The sequence below is a fragment of the Phyllopteryx taeniolatus genome, chromosome 2, assembly GCF_024500385.1.
Source record: "Phyllopteryx taeniolatus isolate TA_2022b chromosome 2, UOR_Ptae_1.2, whole genome shotgun sequence".
Classification (NCBI taxonomy): Eukaryota; Metazoa; Chordata; class Actinopteri; order Syngnathiformes; family Syngnathidae; genus Phyllopteryx; species Phyllopteryx taeniolatus.
The window spans coordinates 26,283,195-26,301,166 of NC_084503.1; the positions used below are offsets into that span (position 1 = coordinate 26,283,195).

Here is a 17,972-nt window from a genome sequence, read left to right on the forward strand (position 1 = left end):
GGATATTTCTCCTTTTAACGCTGACCAGAACAATTCCAGCGGTCACCCCCAGCATACTTAATAAAATGGTTTCCATCCATCACCACAGACAACAACCAATTAGCACATTCCTGTTTCTCATGTTGTTGGCTTACCCTGCAATAATTTTGCAATATTCATTATAAAAAAAAATAGAAACAAACACCCAAGGGAGCTCGATCTTAGTGTGTGTATGTGTTGAAGGAATTAGTGGAATGTTGATCGTGGAGTCATTTTGTCTTTGGTGCAAGACAAAAATGTCAAAAAAAAATAGAAAAAAAACACCCAAGGGAGCTCGATCTTAGTGTGTGTGTGTGTGTTGAAGGAATTAATGGAATGTTGACTGTGGATTTTTGTCTTTGGTGTAAGACAAAAATGTCATGAAAGCCAATTAGTTATTTGAGAGAGTAGTGAAGTTTAAAAGTACAAAGGAAAACAAGCACTCAGGTGGTGATGGAGTGCTTAAAGAGGTGCTTTTCTGAAATGTATTCCATAAGTAAGGACTGCCTGGGACAAAATATAACATCGTTTTCACTTCAGTTTTCAATACACAAGAATATCGTCATTATAGCTGATGTCCAAGTACTCTGAGAATTTTTACATCTCACTGCCTAATTGACCAATTAAAACATGTGTTTACATACTGCCTAACTTTTTGTTATATTTTAAATGTGCATATCTTCTTTATCAGCTGCAGTTTACCTAAATCTATGAAGTATTCTAAAAAACGTTTAATGGCATCTATTCGCTGATTTGGGGCCTTTTCACTCACGCAAGAGTGCAAATTTACAAGAAGGCACCTTGGACTCCCACCCACACTTATGTGGATGGTAGCCCTTGTGGTATAATTTTCAATCAATCATCCATCCATTTTCCATACCGCTTATCCTCACTATAGGGTCGCGGGCGTGCTGGAGCCTATCTCGGACAGAGGACAACCATGTGGATATCTGAACCGTAGCATTACGTCGTAAAACAGCGGGATCATATGCCCCTTCAATCTCATTACACCAACAGAGTGAGCACCACTGAAATAGTTATGTTTGCCACTGATGTCTACACCAGTAGTTGTCAAACTGGGATCTCTGAAAATGTATACCCTGTACGAGGTCTCTGGACCCAAAAAGTTTGAAAACCCCTGATGTACTTTTTGGTGTCCCTGGACCCAAAAACTTTGAAAATCCCTGGTGTAGGCAGTAGCTTCGGGCTGACTGCCAGTCTAGTGTTGTGCGTTTCTGGCACTGCAATTATCTTCCTGGGCTGATGTAAAACCTTGCTTGTGTATGGACGTCTGATTGCCCGTGGTTAGATGTCGGCATGCCACGCTGTGGATTTGCACTGTTTGTTTTTATGTGCTAGAATGAGAGCCTCACTGACATACTGTATGACTCTTGTGTTTTTGTTTTGTTTTTTTCCTCTCTCCTCCAGGACTCAATAAATGAAGCTGAACGGATAGGTGATGAGCACTACCGCTTAGAAGGTAAGCCATCAACAAACACATACTATACTGTTTTTTAACCGAATGTCAATGTTTAAGATGAACAAAATGCCATGTATTGTGCTGACATCCCCATTTTTGCTGAGGTTTTACATCACCCAGGTCCACCCCCATCTCTCTAAACCCCAACAATGTGCTGATGAGGTCCCCATTACTTTTACCCCCTCCCCCAATGCAAAGATTCCCCGCTAGTGTGACATTATCCTCGGATTAGGAAGCCTCTCCTTCTCTGTTCAAAGTCAAGGCTTTTTTATACTCGCGCGGACGGCGACCGCGCTGACGTCACTGCGTTTGCCTTTAGACTCGAGTGCAACCCACGCGCGCTGTTTTGAAAGTTTGCTGCAGTTCTCCTCCAAGTCGGCGGTGTCGCTACGGCTGGTATTGGATAGGACAACACAGGGTGGAGTTTCCTCTGCATTTTTTCTGGGCCATTTCCGGTAGCCGTTTTTACTTTCCTTTCAGTAACAAGGAACAAAGCAACAACAATGGCGACATCTGCTAATTTTTGCCAGCTTTTTGAATTTTACGGCTTCCAATGTATAATCAGAGTTGAAATGCCGTCGTGTGTAAGGGGCCACGACCAGAATACGAAGTTTCAATTGTAGCGGTCCGAGACACTGGCGCAAACATGTATCTACAGGTAAGTAACTGAACATGAAAAGCCACCACGGCCGTGTGAATGCAAATGAATGCTGACTCTACTGTAATGCCTCTGATTGGCCAATTTGCCTGGAAGGCTGTGCAAAAAAGGGTTTAACTGTCCTTTCCCTCGCTCTGCCAGTCACTTCCAGACTTATTATTCACAGACAGTCACAGTCATGTTGAATAAAAAAAAAATTATATATATTTTTTTTTTGGGGGGGGGGGGGTGGGGGGGGGCGTTATTCATAGATCATTTTACACTTGAGACTATGCAAGTCCCAGAATGCACGTCTTGAAACAATGAGTCCCAGCCTTGGAACAATCAGTCCCTGGAACTTATCATCACGGAGAACACATACAGTAATCCTTTGCTATATGACTTTTTTTGCTTCGTGGTCCTGCTATATTGCATATATTTGCACAATATATTTGTGTTATCCGTTGCCCTTGCTCTCTCTCAGTGTATTATGTTTTAGCCTGCCACGATAGCATTTTAGGAATGCTTAGCAATTTTTTTAAGATGATATATTTGGCCCAAAATGTCACCATAAATGATACTATTGTTGATTTTTTGTTTTGTTTGTTTTTATGCCACTCATATAATAATATTATAGAGCATAATAATTCAGGTACATCCTTTTTAAGAACAATTAACTTTCAATTCTGAAGAAGATAAATAAAATGTCTTAGATTAATAAAAAATATTTTAAAAATCAGACTCGGGCTCTATTTGCAAAAATTGCACTTAAACAAATATTAAACATTTGGCACAGAGATATAGGTATATTATATCAGGTATAGGTATATTAAATCATTAACACACTAAAAAGGCCCAAAAACCGCCAAATTTGAATGAATAAATAACACCATGTATGTACTCCAAAGCACATGGGCTTTGTCACTGTTTTTAAATCAAATGTCATACATTTTAATATAACTGTTATTTTCCATCCATCCATCCATTTTCTGCATTGCTTATCCTCACTAGGGTCGCGGGAGTGCTGCAGCCTATACCAGCTGACTGTGGGCAGGGGGCGGGTTACACCCTGAACTGGCTGCTAGCCAATGGCAGGGCACACATAGACAAGCAACCATTCACACCTACAGGCAATTTAAAGTGTTCAATCAACCTACCATGCATCCTTTTAGGATGTGGGAGGAAACCAGAGAAAACCAACGCAGGCACGGGGAGAACATGCAAACTCCGCACAGGCAAGGCCAAATTTGAACCCGGGTCCTCAGCACTGTGATGCGGCTGTGCTGACCAGTCAGTCACCGTGCCTTCACTTTTATTTTTTGGTCTTTATTTTTATTTATTGTATTAATGTTGTCATATTATCTACTGTATAATTTATGATGCCTCTTGGCCTTTGAAAAGGAGATTTTATCTCTCAAGAAGCTTTTACCTGGTTAAATAAAGGATGAATAAAATGTAAAATAAGGCCTGCCCTCGAGCAGCTGGACTGTGATGTGAGATCTCAACCTGTCAATCAAATGACGCTGAAAATTAGTTCGCTGAAGTCAGCTACTGCTGAATATTGATACCGTGTGCCGTTGTGGCTTTGGTAAATAAACAGTTAACTTTTCTGTGTGCGTGTCTGTGTGTATAATGTTGGAAACACACACACAACTCCGAGCGCTGACGTTTTAACGATGTCGCCGTGGTAGAGTGAGCTTTTTAGCTACAGGTCTTAACTCGCTAGCTCCTGAGCTCGCAGGGTAGCGAATGTAACAGTAAACTTTCCCTTAAGTGTCCCAGTTGTGTGCATCTACAGAGCAAACACCGTTCTGCCAGCGCCTTGCTGCATCGTGAGCGGCGCGGCATGTGTTAACGACGACAATGAAAATTTATCGAGTCCAGAAAAAATCCTGTGTTGATTGTATGGACAAGATGAACGATAACCCGCCCTACTCTGCCTCTGATTGGCTAGCACCAAGACAGGTTTCATACTTTTGATTTGCTGTGTGTGGACCAACACACACACAAACACACACAGGCGCGGGGTCTTAAACCACGTGTCAACAGACGCAGATTAAATATGATTCATGCTTCCCTGCTAATTTTTGTGCGTCTCAGACGCGGGACGCACATCAAACGAGATCCCTGGGTATTTAATAGAATGGTATTAAGACACCTGGAAACTGTTTTTTATTTTCATAAAAATGCATAAACGGTCTCGTTTAAAGCCAGTTGAGCTGTAACCCGAGAAGATAGATGCTTTGTTGTTTGCATGTACACTGGCTAGCAATTACACTCGGCCGCTAAGAAAAAGATTTTAAAAAATGAGCAGAATTAACTCCCTTGCTCGGCAGATGAAGAAAATGTGACTTCTCCTGCCCACAAAACCAGAGTCATCCTCCTCATCCCCATGCATTTTAGCCTTGGAAGCGGGACAGGAGGCAGCAGATATGTGTAATACAGTAGCCAAGCTGGATGAGCGCGAGTGTGGCAGCGTTCCCAACCTGCGAGCGTCGGATTGCCCTCACCATGCCCCTCACAGCCAACCCCGCGGCGGCTTCCTGGCGTATGCACTTTAAAGGGGGGGGGATTCAGTGGTCCCACATTACTGTTTCTCCTCCCGGCGTTTCATTAGCTATCTCGTCGCCATATTGAGCCTGCCACTGAACAGATTTGCCCCTCATGCGCACGATCAAACAGCGGGAGTCCCGCCTCTCTCAATCTCCAGAAAAAAAAAAAAAAAGTTCCCCGGGATGTCTCCTTTCATTTCCGGCCTCCTCCCGACGCGACGGGGATGATCAGACAGCTCGGCTTTGATCCGCTTTCGGATGGCGCGGGAAGAAAGTGAGCCCTCGTGTTGTGTCTGTTTCCACGGCTGGCGCACAAACAAACGGTGTTTCTGATTTGACTCTGCTTAATTAATTAGTGATTCTGTTTTTATTCCACGGGCTGGACTGATCCGCTTCCAGAAGGTCTTAGAATGAGGACTTCAAAGTGGGATGGGAGGAGAGGCTAAAAAGAGAGGGAGAAAGGGGTGTGGACTGCAGAAGTGACAAAAGTACCCACACTCTGTAGAAGTACAGATACTTGTGTAAGAAAATAAACTATTTAAAATAGAAGTACTGATTTAACTTCTGTACTCACTCTTTTTTTCCCCCCTGTAAGGTTTTTTGTTTAAAAAGTAATTTTCACTAGTGATATACCGATTATCAGCCAGGTCGATTATGAGGGGGGTCGATATTTGGCATTTTGGCACATATTTATTGATTTATTTATTATATAGTCTGGCGGTCTATAAGCATTGAATTTAAAACTGGGTTATTTTGACTGCGGCTGCGGTTGTGACTGATTGCAACAAAGCAACTAACTACAATACATGAGGTTATATATAATACAAGAATATCATAAATGTTCTCAAAGAGTAACACTCAGCTCCAATTGTGCAAAGATATTGATATTCAAAAATTTCTGAGTCTTGTCGGGCTATACTGTCAATATTTCACACACAACCTAAAGTCATGGTTTCTTAAAAACCACAGTGCAACCTAAATCAACCGTAAATGTCACAGTTAAATAAGGTACATAATTAATAAACTGCTTGTAACATAAAAACACCAAAACGAGAATTAACATAATAAGGAGGTTAATTTTTGCAAAAGGTCAACATTGCGTAGCACAATGCATTCTGGGAAACACATGGCTTGAGGTCTAAATCCGATGCAAAGGGGCACACAGGATTGCTGAATTTAGCCATTTACCATCTAAAAGTATCCCGCACACAGAGCTGCCAAATGTTACGGAACGTCTGTATTTTGTTACAGAAATCACTGTACATTGACTCGTTACGGCCGTCACACCGATTGTTCCGGGTACTGGGGGGAAAAAATGTAGCGTCTGACATTGCCGGCGCGTCCACTTTGAACAGCGGCTTTTTTACACTGCCCAGCTGCCAAGTTGCAGAGGCAAAAGTTTTTCTTTGTGTCCGATGTCAATGCATTGTAAGTCACTGATCATCGCCTCCATGGTAGCGAATAAGCTACACTTCTTACCATGCTTCTGGCAAAAGTGTCACAAAGGGAGGACGAGGAGATAATTGCTAAGCTATCGTTACAAGCAGTCACAAAACATCGAAATAATTGATTTGGTGAAACAATACACACACAAGTCTGGCTGGAACCACCTTTTCATGAAGAGTAACCAACAAGAAAATAACAGGCCGATCAATATGTGTTTAGAAATATAAATATACATGTATATGTATAAATATAAAAATAATACATTGTTCACAAAGGACGTCGCGTCTGAACTGGAAATGAATTAGTATGTCACTGCACACATCACTTCAGAACGTGGGCAGGTTAAAAGTATGTTATTGTTAATATATATTTGGAATATAATGTATTTATGTTAGTCTTTTCAATCAAGGTTCCACTGTAATTTTATAAAGGTCTCTGTTTTCTACTGTTACGTTGCTGCTGGTACTTAATGTTTAAAGGAACAAATTGGACACATGCATTTTAAAGCAAAGAAAATTAAAAAATGAAAATAATACAAACGCTTCAATTGATGTCCAATTAATGCAAGGATGTCTTATTATTTATAATATATTTGAACTTAAGAGGGCTGGCAATGATGCCAGGAGTCTTTTCGCCCATGGTTTTAGTACTTTTCAACTATATAAAAACCATATTATGCCTACCAGTGTGTCACTTTTCTTGTAATTGCAGCTTCTTCGCTAGGATGCAGGCACTTAGAAGCGGCAACCTATCATCAGGTTTTGCCGCACCCACCATTTGACGCTGACTCTTGTCATGTGTCTGTGTGTCTGCAGTGGCTCTGCCCCCGGAGAAGACAGACAGCTGCTGCTTGGAGAACAAGATGATGCAGGAGCGGGACGGCCAATCCCCCGTGGGGACGCACAAGCAGCTCCAGTTTGAAGTGAGTTTGCCACTTTGTCCAAACTAAACGGGACCTCGATTAACTTCCACTAGGAGGAAACTAGGCGAGAGAGAGAGACACACACATACACAAACACTGAGGCACACATTTTGACACACACACACTCTGACACACATGCACACACTGACACACAGATTTTGACACACGTACATTGATGCGGCTTGGACACGGACACACACGCACACACACAAATGCTCTGACACATGCACATACGGACACCCACATACACATTCATTCTCTGTCACACTCACTGACACACTCTGACACACGTACTCTGACATGGACCCACACACTGACACTGACACAAACACACACACTGTGGCATACAATGCTCACTGAAACAGACAAAAATTGGCACTCACACTGACACACACACATATTGATGTGCCTGTGCTGTTTCAGGAGCTGGAGTGCGCTGTATCCATGGAGGAGGATAACCGACAGGAGTGGACGTTCACCCTCTACGACTTTGACAACAACGGGAAAGTCACCAGAGAGGTAATTGTCTTCAACCCGAAGGGTGGGCTTTGGGCGGGGGGGGGATTTAGACTCTGGAGCTGCAAGTCTTTGATCAATGAATGAACAAGTAAATCAGACAAACATCTGCCAAAACATCTCCACCCCACATAAACATCTGGAATGTTCTTTTATTAATTAAACCGCAGACCTTAAGTCATCTTATTTCACTAATAAAACATCAAAGAATGAACACATTCCTCCACCAATGCCGGAGGGATGAAGACTCGCAACAAACAGCAAACGTCACCAAGGCTCTCCTGTATTCTTGGTATAAAAACATGCAGCGGCAGTGATTGTAGAGTATAATACTTAGCATCCAAAGCATAGGAATGGGCTAAACCAGGGGTGTCAAAGTCACTTTTGTCTCAGGCCGCATTGTAGTTATGATTTCCCTCAGAGGGCCGTTGGAACAGTGAAATGTTCAATCACCAAATCATATTATTACCATTACGCAACAAATTGAGGGATAACTGGTTTTGAAATCAGAAGACAAGGATAATAGTTTGTTCAAGTATTGTTTAACTTACTGTAGAAGAAGGGTTTGGTAACAGAAAAATGCAATATCTCTGGAATTTGGGTACAGATTTTAGTAAAAATCACAGAAGTTGACAAGCATGATTTGCTTTCGCGGGCCACATAAAATGATGTGGCGGGGCCCATCTGGCCCCGGGCCATGAGTTTGACACCTATGGGCTAAACTAACATTAGCATGTGTGTTCTTGTCGCCTCAAATGACGCTGTAATTTTAATCCGAATGGAGCTTAATTGCGTCAAGAAAACAGGAAGCCTGCATCCGAGTGGAGACTGTGGAGTATAATTCTAAAGCAACCAAAGATATAAGGCACAGAGACTAAGTTTATCGTGTGTTTATATTTGGACATTTCTAGCCATGGCGTCTCAATTGTTCCTATGATGCGGCAATTCTATCTGAGAGGAGACTGAGGGCAGCAAGAAAACGCATTAGGACGAAACTTGCCAGCAAACAACAACTGAGGACAACAGAGCTCTCCTGTTTTCTCTTGGTATTGTATATAAAGGGACATATTTCTGCCCAAGAGGAGATTGAAGTTAGCAATAAAATGGACCCCGGACCAAAGTAGAGACCTTGGAGTATGATACTGCATCATCCAAAACTAAGCTCCACCAGGCTATGCTAACGTTGTATGTACAGTGGGTACGGCAGGTTTTCAGACCCCTTTAATTTTTCACTCTTTGTTATATTGCAGCCATTTTGTTAAAATCATTTAAGTTTATTTTTATTTAAGTTTTTTCCTCATTAATGTATACAGCACCCCATAGTGAAAAAAAAAAACGTAATTGTTGAAATTTTTGCTGATTTATTAAAAAAGAAAAACTGAAATATCGCAGAGCGATAAGTATTCAGACCTTTTGCTGTGACACTCATATTTAACTCGGGTGCTGTCCATTTATTCTGATCATCCTTGAGATGGTTCTACACCTTCATTGGAGTCCAGCTGTGTTTGATTATACTGATAGGACTTGATTAGGAAAACCACACACCTGTCTATATAAGACCTTACAGCTCACAGTGCATGTCACAGCAAATGAGAATCATGAGGTCAAAGGAACTGTCTGAAGAGCTCAGAGACAGAATTGTGGCAAGGCACAGATCTGGCCATGGTTACAAAAACATTTCTGCTGCACTTAAGGTTCCTAAGAACACAGTGGCCTCCATAATCCCAAAATGGAAGACGTTTGGGACGATCAGAACCCTTCCTAGAGTTAGCCGTCCGGCCAAACTGAGCAATTGGTGGAGAAGAGCCTTGGTGAGAGATGTAAAGAAGAACCCAAAGATCACTGTGGCTGAGCTCCAGAGATGCAGTCAGGAGATGGGAGAACGTTCTAGAAAGTCAACCATCACTGCAGCCTCCACCAGTCGGGGCTTTATGGCAGAGTGGCCCGACGGAAGACTCTCCTCAGTGCAAGACACATGAAAGCCCGCACGGGGTTTTCTAAAAAACAAGGAAGGACTCCAAGATGGTGAGAAATAAGATTCTCTGGTCTGATGAGACCAAGATAGAAATTGTTGGCCTTATTTCTAAGTGGCATGTGGAGAAAACCAGGCACTGCTCATCACCTGTCCATTACAGTCCCAACAGTGAAGCATGGTGATGGCAGCATCATGCTGTGGGGGTGTTTTTCAGCTGCAGGGACAGGGAGAGTGGTTGCAATCGAATAATAGATGAATGCGGCCAAGTACAGGGATATCCTGGACGAAAACCTTCTCCAGGGTGCTCAGAACCTCTCAAACTGGGCCGAAGGTTCACCTTCAAAAAAGACAATGAGCCTAAGCACACAGCTAAAATACCGAAGGAGTGGCTTCAGGACAACTCCGTGACTGTTTTTGAATGGCCCAGCCAGAGCTCTGACTTAAACCCTATTGAGCATCTCTGGAAAGACTAAATGATTTTAGCAAATGGCTGCAATATAACAAGGACTGAAAAATTTAAGGGGGTCTGAATACTTTCCGTACCCACTGTGTATTTATCATCACTCAGTTCTTGTGTTGCCACAAATGTTACAACGAAGCAGCAATTTTATCCGAGTGGAGACTAGGGGCTGTCAGAAAACACATCAGTCGGACGAGACTCAATAACAAACAACAATAATACTGGGTTACAAAGAACTTCTGTAAAAAAATAAATAAAAATAAAAACTTTTTTTCCCCCAACTGATTTAGGACAATTTTGCATCACTGAATCCAAAAATGACATGAGTTGCTCTTGTTGAGGTCAGGTTTTTATTTAAGTTGTCAAGTTTATTAATAAAATGTCACAAACTTTGCTTAGTGTAAATTGAATAGTAGACATTGATAAAAGTAAATTCTTGTAAATGGAATGTTATGTCATCATTGTTTAAAATTCAGGGAATGAACCTCCGTTTACTTGAACCTCTAAAGCGCATATACCTGTACATGTAAACAAAAACGTGACCATTGTTCAAAACATTTACCTGATTGAGCAAAACCAATGTGCTATTTGGATTCAGCACATCAAAATTGTCCTAGATCAGCTAAAAAGAATCTTGGACAATAAATGTGTTGTTGATCAGTGTAATTGACGACACAAGGCTCTCCTGTATTTTTGTTATTGTATGCAAGGAGAAATATTTATCCGATTGGAGATTAAAGACAAGCAACATGATGTCAGGTGCGGTAACACGCTGCTGATTTTCACATAAGAGTCAACCGTGGAGCCACTACATCCAAACGAAAAGTCTAATGTCAGGAACCGTCCGTCTCCAGACGGGGATCCCGTGCTTAGTGCACTGAGCGATCCAAGAGAACACCCGAAAAGTGTCGGGTTGTATGTATGTGGAGCTGTTGCCGGTGGCTGCTTGACTGACGAGACGGCAGACACTTTCTTCTCTTGCTCTTTTTCATGCCGTCACGCCACAGACGTTTTTCTACTGTGTGTCGCTGCTTGAAACTGAAGTGTGCACCAACCCTTTCCTGCATATTTACCTTTTTTGTTGTAAAGGGAGGGATAATCTGCTCAATTCTCAGCAGTTTACAGCATTTATCGTGGTGGATACGGTCCAGACCCAAATAGGTGAAAATCCGCCATACAGAGAGACCATATAAAAAAAAAGTTTTTTTCTTTACCCCTTTCACATGCTTTAAACACATTTGGACGTATTACAACACATTTTAAAACACATAGTAAACATATTTTAACACACCAAAAAAATACAAGCATAAAATTTATAAAAATATACAGTATTTGGCATTATAGTGTCTGTCCCTGTAAGAAGCGTGGCCTAGTGAGGTGGTGTGTGAGTGTCTGGGTGTGTGCTGTGGCTGACAAAAAAGTGCATCGGTGACAGTGGCTCTCCTTTCCCATGTTTGAGGGCATTGCAAAAAGTAAGTGTACTGTAAAAACCCATAGTAAAAAATGGGAAAACCGCTTTAAAAAAATGCAATATAGCCGGGGTACGAACGATGACCCATGATAACACTGTTTATAAAAAGACCATTTATTACAGTAATCCCTTACTGTGTGACCGTTTCCTTCCAGGACATTACCAGCCTCCTCCACACCATCTACGAGGTAGTGGATGCCTCTGTCAATCATTCGCCCAGTAACAGTAAGACCTTGCGGGTCAAACTGTCGGTGGCTCCAGACTCCAGCCAGCGGTGGAGGAGTTGCACGCAGGGCACAGGTACACCTACAGTTTGTGTATCGAAATAATTTTTAAAATGAGGTAAAATTGTCAAAACTTGGATTAAAAAACTGAAAATAGTCTAAATGAGTGATTTGATAAAAAGAGTAAAAAATTCTCATGAAAATTTTTCAAAATTTGTAAACAAAAAAGTTTTTTGTTTTTTTTAATGTGAAAATTGTCCAAAACGAGGAAACACTGTCAAAAAAATGCATGAAATTTGTCAATGTATAAACTGTCAAATATTTATATGACAGATAATCGTCAAAATTAATGATTATTCAACAAAAATGGGTGGAAATTGTCCCAAAAATTATATGAAAAAATTAGAACAAGGACCATATTTTCTTAAGTACTATACACTCTCAAATATATCAAACATGCACCCCTAAAATCCCATCTCGAAGCTGGATTTTCCTTGTACCCATATATAATACTGACCACCCGCCACCCACCCCTCCCAAAATTGCTGGTATCCATGCTCAAAAAATGAAGTATTATCAACATAGAAATTTTTATTTTATTAGGTTTGTCAACAAAATTGATAGTGAGAAAAGGTCGCGGCGGTAGAAGTCCGCTAGGGTGCTTGTGCTCCCCTCGGAGCCTACAGTGTTGGATGACTCGAGTCATTGGTGTATAGTCCACTGGGTGTTATTTCTCCGGCAGGTTATTTGCTGCGTGTCTGGAGAGGCTTGCAGCTGCAAGAGCTAGCCGCAGGAGCTAGCCGCAAGAGCTAGCTTCTGTAGCGACGCGGAGTAGCAATCAGAGAGAGGGTAAATTTCATGAACAAAACGTTTAAAGGTAGCCAACTGGAGACCGCATTGTGAGGGAAAGTAGGCGGAATATATCAGCTAAATAGGAAAAGGTATGCTATATGGTGGTGCTAATAAGACCGCCGTGATTCTCGGTAAGCAGAGAAAATTATTATATATAAATCTTTAACATTACACATTACTTACCATATTGGATTAAAAGTACACCTTTTCACAACCCCTAGGTACCGTTATACGTCAATACCATGTGACTTTTTTTTTTTCATTGTCTTTGTACCTATGTATTGTACGCACCCTCTATTTAAGAAAGAAAAGTGTATTATACTTGAGAAATTACAGTAACAGATTTTTTCACAAGCAAAATTGATCAAGAATGAGTGAAACCGAGAAATTCTGTGAAACTTGTCAAAAAGTAGGAACGTAAAAAATAGGTGGGAAAAAAAAAAATCATAAAATTATGTCAAATTTGTATTTTAAAAAGCATAAAGTAAACAAATGAGTGGAAAAATTGTCTGGATTTGAGAAACCCTGAGTGAAAATGTTCAAGGATTTGTGAAAATTGACAAGAAATTAATTTGTTGATTAAAAAAAAGTTACTAAACAACCGTCAGAAAAACTGCCAAAAATGAGTACAATAATTAGTAAAGAATAGAGTGATAATTTAGAATAAATGTGCCTTTTTTTTTTGCAGCGAGAAGGAAAATCTGTCAATGTTCACCTTTTTCCATGATGACTTATAAGTGGAAAAATTCTATACAATGGGTTCGGAAAGTATTCAGACCCCCTTAAATTTTTCAGTCCTTGTTAAATTGCAGCCATTTGATGCCAATTGATGCCAATTCTCAAAAAGTAGTGAAACATTGTACGTTATAATTCTTGAAAATAAGTAAAAAAGCTGTCAAAAATATGTGTCAATGTTCACCTTTCTCTACCACGACTCATGAGGGGAAGAAGTTGCTCAAAAATACATATCCCTGTATTTTTACCCACCACTGTCCTGTTGTTATAGTTATAAATACACCTCGAGAGATTCTGACATCGCCCATTCGCCTTTATGCTAATTTCAGCATGCGTCAGATCTCTATTATTAAATTATTTCCTCAAGTCTCTTCGAACTATTTTTTCCCCTATTTAATTTAGAAGATGCTGGGAGTTGAAACGAGAATAAATGAAGCATTGTTTTTTTTCTTCTTCTTGTTCTTCCTCCTCCTCTGTAGATCTTCAAAGTAAAAACCCAAAACAAAGGTTGCTTTCTTCTTGTGTGCGCGTGTGTGTGTGTGCGCGCGCATGCGTGTTGTTCTCACTGATAATAGCCTTCTGTTTTCCCCCACACACACAGATGCGTCCCACCCCAGGGAGAGAAATGACAAGTGCACCGAAGACCCCAAGAGTACTGACAAGAAAAGTCGAGCACTCATAAGGTAAATCTGTACTTTTTACTTAGTTGTACGTTTTTTGCATCAAAATCACCATCGCGGAGAAAATCATTGCTTGGCGCATTTGTTTCCGAGACCTGTGATTTTCCCCATCTGCTCTGACAATGGCCGCCTGATGACAAGGGAGCGCTTGTTTCGCCTGTGACGAAACTCTCGCTAAATGAGAGGTGCTGCTTTTTTCTCCCCCCTCCCAGGCGCCACCACAGCGACCAGCACAGCCATGCCCAGCCGGGCTGCCAGCGCCACTGCGTGGACGAGAACCTGGAGCGACGGAACCACTACTTGGACTTGGCCGGTATAGAGAATTACACGTCCCGCTTCGGAGCCGGTGAGTGGACCCGCAAGTATGCTATGGCGTTACTAATACAAACGTCTAAGCTATTGCAAACAAGTGTTTAAAGGAGACAATTTATGCATTTTTTCCCAATTCAAAACTCCCAGGTACTGTTTCTGTGGCATAATTTTGTTCAAATGCCCCAAGGATCAAGGATTACAGTATGTGTCGCTCATCAGAAGCTAACATTGTGAGCTAATGCTAATTTCTGATAAAACTCAATGCAAACTTTCCCTTTAGTTTTGATATGATTGAGGGGTATCGCACCAGTGGGGAAAGTGGGTGTTTTGACATTATAGTGTTTCTGACAGTGTTGTCCGGCTGTCGCTTGAAATGGCACTGGATCTTCTCCCGCCAAGCTGCCAACTCATGAGAGGAGAAACTCAGTATGGGGTGGTTATCATGTAAATTAGCCCCACTATCTATGTTTTTTTTGTATGTTTTTATTTGTAATAAACAACCAAAATTCTCTCTCTCAGATGGTATTAACTTTTATAGCAGGCTCCCTTTGGTCAGAATTAGTGATGGAGATGGGAGTCTTACATTTGATGGAAGTTGCTTTTAAAAGGTCTTAAATAGCTTAAGAAAAATAAAGATGCTAATAGAACTTCAGCTACCTTAAAGAGTGTGAAATGAGGTTTCATTGTAAGGTGTCTGTAGATCTTAAAAAGTCCCTAATTTAGATTTTTCAAAATGATTTTGTCTTTAAAAATGACACATAATCCCTAAATCCGCCGTTCAAAGGCCTTAATAATGTCTCATCAATTTATTTCATGGTGCATCATCCACTTTAAATTTTTTATAAACACATGACTTAAATATCAACTCTTGACAGTGAAAACACAAATAACCAGATTCGCAGATTCGGTGGAGATCGCAACAGCATGCGTAAAATAAAGAAACTTTGTTTAAACCCGCTAAGATATCTTCAGCGATACTTGAGAAAATGTATATATTTATGTATTACATTAAGAGAGCAGATCAGAAAAGTTAAAAAAAACACCAACAAAAACTAAACACAAACAAACACCACACCTAAAATTTTGTAATTTGGTTCACCCCACTGGTACATAATGGTGGGGTGTGTAGCGTATATCGGCATTTGGATAACACTTCATTTATTTAAGAAATAAATTCGTCGAAGCAGCAACGCCTGCATTGCTTCCGGTTTAGCGTGATTTGACGCTTAACTTTATAAATCAAGCTATTTTTGTCTCGTAAAGGGCACCACTGACCTTTTTAGACAATAAACGTAGGAAAAACGACAAGCAACCTTTTATCAGTCTCATAATCTAAAGGTTGCTACATTTTATGAAATACGAATCCTAGATGACAGAGGTTTCCTTATTAAACTCAAAACACAACATTTTATAGAATATTTAATGACATCTACAAGAGATCTATAGGGAAACACACAAAGGTGTCTAACTACAGAAAGAAATTAACAAATAATGGTGAAAGAAAGAAAAATAGGCGCACGAAAAGGAAACTGTGTTGCTGGACTAAAGTTGAAAACGTGAGCGCTTAATGCGTTCAGTCCGAACGAGAGAGAGAGAGTTAGAGCAAAGTTGGGAGTTTGTGTGAAGCTCGTAATTTCCCCAAAATTATTAGGCACTAATATTGTACATTCTAGCAACGCTTGTTGTGCTGTACTAACGAACGTAGATCAGTTGGTCAGTGGGGATGGTCTTTCTCCGGACATTTCAAGAGGAAAACAAAGCAGGTTGAGTTGAAGAAATATATGGAGAAAAATAAAACAAAAGAGGCGGAAGAAGAAAAATTGTTGCTGTTCGTCATGCTTCGTTGGGAGGATATGACCGTCTCTCACCCTGCCGTTTTTCTTGATTCACAAGCAAGTTCAGAGAACTCACGTTTGGCTGGGAGCATGTCTGGTACCTCAGCAGCGACTGTTCTGGATGCTTAGCAGCGGTGATCCACGGACGCTAGGAAGCCGGATCTCCATCCCCAAGGCTCGAGTTTGCCAAGCCATGTGTTAGAACAAAAGAAAGGGGAGTGGGGAGGGGCGGCGGGATGGCCGAGCAAGCAAGAGGAAAAACCAAGAGAGCAGAGCCTGGGAGAGGCGGGAGTCAGAGGTTAAATAACCCGGAGACATGTCCAAGAGGACGGAGGAAACTGGAGGAAGACCACTTGAGGAGCTTGACCCTGGTCTATAATTTTGCCATAAAAGTGGTGTAAAAATCATATCTTAATATAAAATACTCCCTACTTTGTACTCTTACTTATAGATCAAGCATATAGAATGATTGTTTAAACTTCTTGGCAAATGAACTGCTTATTGTTCAATCACATTTCATGCTGTTTGGGCTTCAAATCAAGACAAACAGTTCTCCAAATATTGCAGCTGCACCTGTAAAGTTGCGTCACTGCCACAGACATCGAGGCATACATTTGGAATATTTCTCCAGAATTTGTGAAATATCAAAATGGACATTTTATCTTCAGTTAAAAACAACCCTGAATGGAAGTCTGTGGATTGAACTACTCTCAAATGCCAGTGGGTGGCGCCTTGCGTGCATGTTTGAATATTAAGCAAATAGTTCATTGCTGTATTTGCATTTCGTTGTCGATCTGTCCCAGCTTGGTCTTCTCGGAGAGAGGATCCCCAACCTTTTGACTGCTGTCAGTTCAAACGAAGAATAGGACTCTTTCATGACTGTAAACCAAGATTTCGATGGGACCTGCTAATTCATTTAGGGTCCCCTTGACATACACCAAGGGTCCTCTTAGTGGCTGTCTCACAGCAGGGCTGCTTGGAAGAATGCATCTTATCAGGTTGTGGGGGAGGTTTTGGCAACTGGGTCAGTGTCACTCCAGGTGTTAGTGGGGCTAGTCAGTGTTTCGTCCCCCTCCCCCACACCCTTCAAAGGCTTTAAAAACACCAGGTTGCATTTATTCTTTCCTTGGAAAAACTAAATTGTGTTCCACCTTCAATCACTATCCGATTTTAATTAATTATAAATTATTTTCTACAGCTGATCAAAATCTTAGTTTAGTAGTGGCTTTAAAAAGGGCTTAAAATCTCCGTGTTCATAATTCTGTAGAGTCGCAGCAACTTAAGAACAATGAAAAAAAAAATAATGTTTTAAAACCAGCAAGCTAACTTCTGCTCCATGTTAAAGAAAAATGTATTGACTTTTGTTATTACGGTGATAGAGGGGAGCAGTAAAGGTCAAAAAATACACCACACCTCCAATAACCAGCCTGCTTATTTTTGTTTCACAGCAACAACAGAGCAGATCAAGGCAGAACCCCAGACCCGGTCTTCCAACCAGACCCGCTCTCGATCCCACGAGCCAGAAAACAGCCACTTCCATCATCCCCCGCCCCACCACCACCGGCGCTTGCAGGCCGTCACAGACACCAGCCCTCCCGAGGGCCACCACCCTGGCCGGACGCGAGGCCAAGACTCCGGGAAAGCCGCCGTCCGCTCCCCCAAGACCCACAGCCGCACTACCCCCGCTCAGCTCAGCAGTCGGGTGATGCGGAGCAGGGGTTTCCCTACTCCCCCGGTGCTCCCCAGCCAGACGCCCCCTCACCAGTCGGCCGCCCCTTACCGCAAGCACAAGCAGCGCTCCAAGGACCACCAGGGATTTCGGGCGCTCGGCACCCTGGTGGCGCCCAGGGTGGAAAA

At 41.6% G+C, this 17,972-nt stretch overlaps 1 protein-coding gene and 1 long non-coding RNA gene across 2 annotated transcripts in view; one reads left to right on the plus strand and one right to left on the minus strand.

Annotated features, from left to right (window-relative positions):
* nkd1 (NKD inhibitor of WNT signaling pathway 1) overlaps positions 1–17,972 on the plus strand; it is a 64,234-nt gene that overhangs the window by 44,691 nt on the left and 1,571 nt on the right. Inside the window, exons 4-10 of the mRNA XM_061765559.1 lie at positions 1,447–1,498; positions 6,949–7,055; positions 7,479–7,574; positions 11,633–11,777; positions 13,890–13,971; positions 14,181–14,314; positions 17,564–17,972. The exon at positions 17,564–17,972 is cut by the window's right edge and continues 1,571 nt beyond it. Of these exons, the coding sequence (XP_061621543.1) occupies positions 1,447–1,498; positions 6,949–7,055; positions 7,479–7,574; positions 11,633–11,777; positions 13,890–13,971; positions 14,181–14,314; positions 17,564–17,972 (1,025 nt within the window). The remainder of the gene's footprint in view (positions 1–1,446; positions 1,499–6,948; positions 7,056–7,478; positions 7,575–11,632; positions 11,778–13,889; positions 13,972–14,180; positions 14,315–17,563) is intronic.
* LOC133474159 (uncharacterized) overlaps positions 2,414–17,972 on the minus strand; it is a 30,070-nt gene continuing 14,511 nt past the window's right edge. The window contains exons 2-4 of the long non-coding RNA XR_009787376.1: positions 7,439–7,641; positions 6,817–7,115; positions 2,414–5,129 (exon numbers count right to left, since the gene is read on the minus strand). This is a non-coding gene — a long non-coding RNA (uncharacterized LOC133474159). The remainder of the gene's footprint in view (positions 5,130–6,816; positions 7,116–7,438; positions 7,642–17,972) is intronic.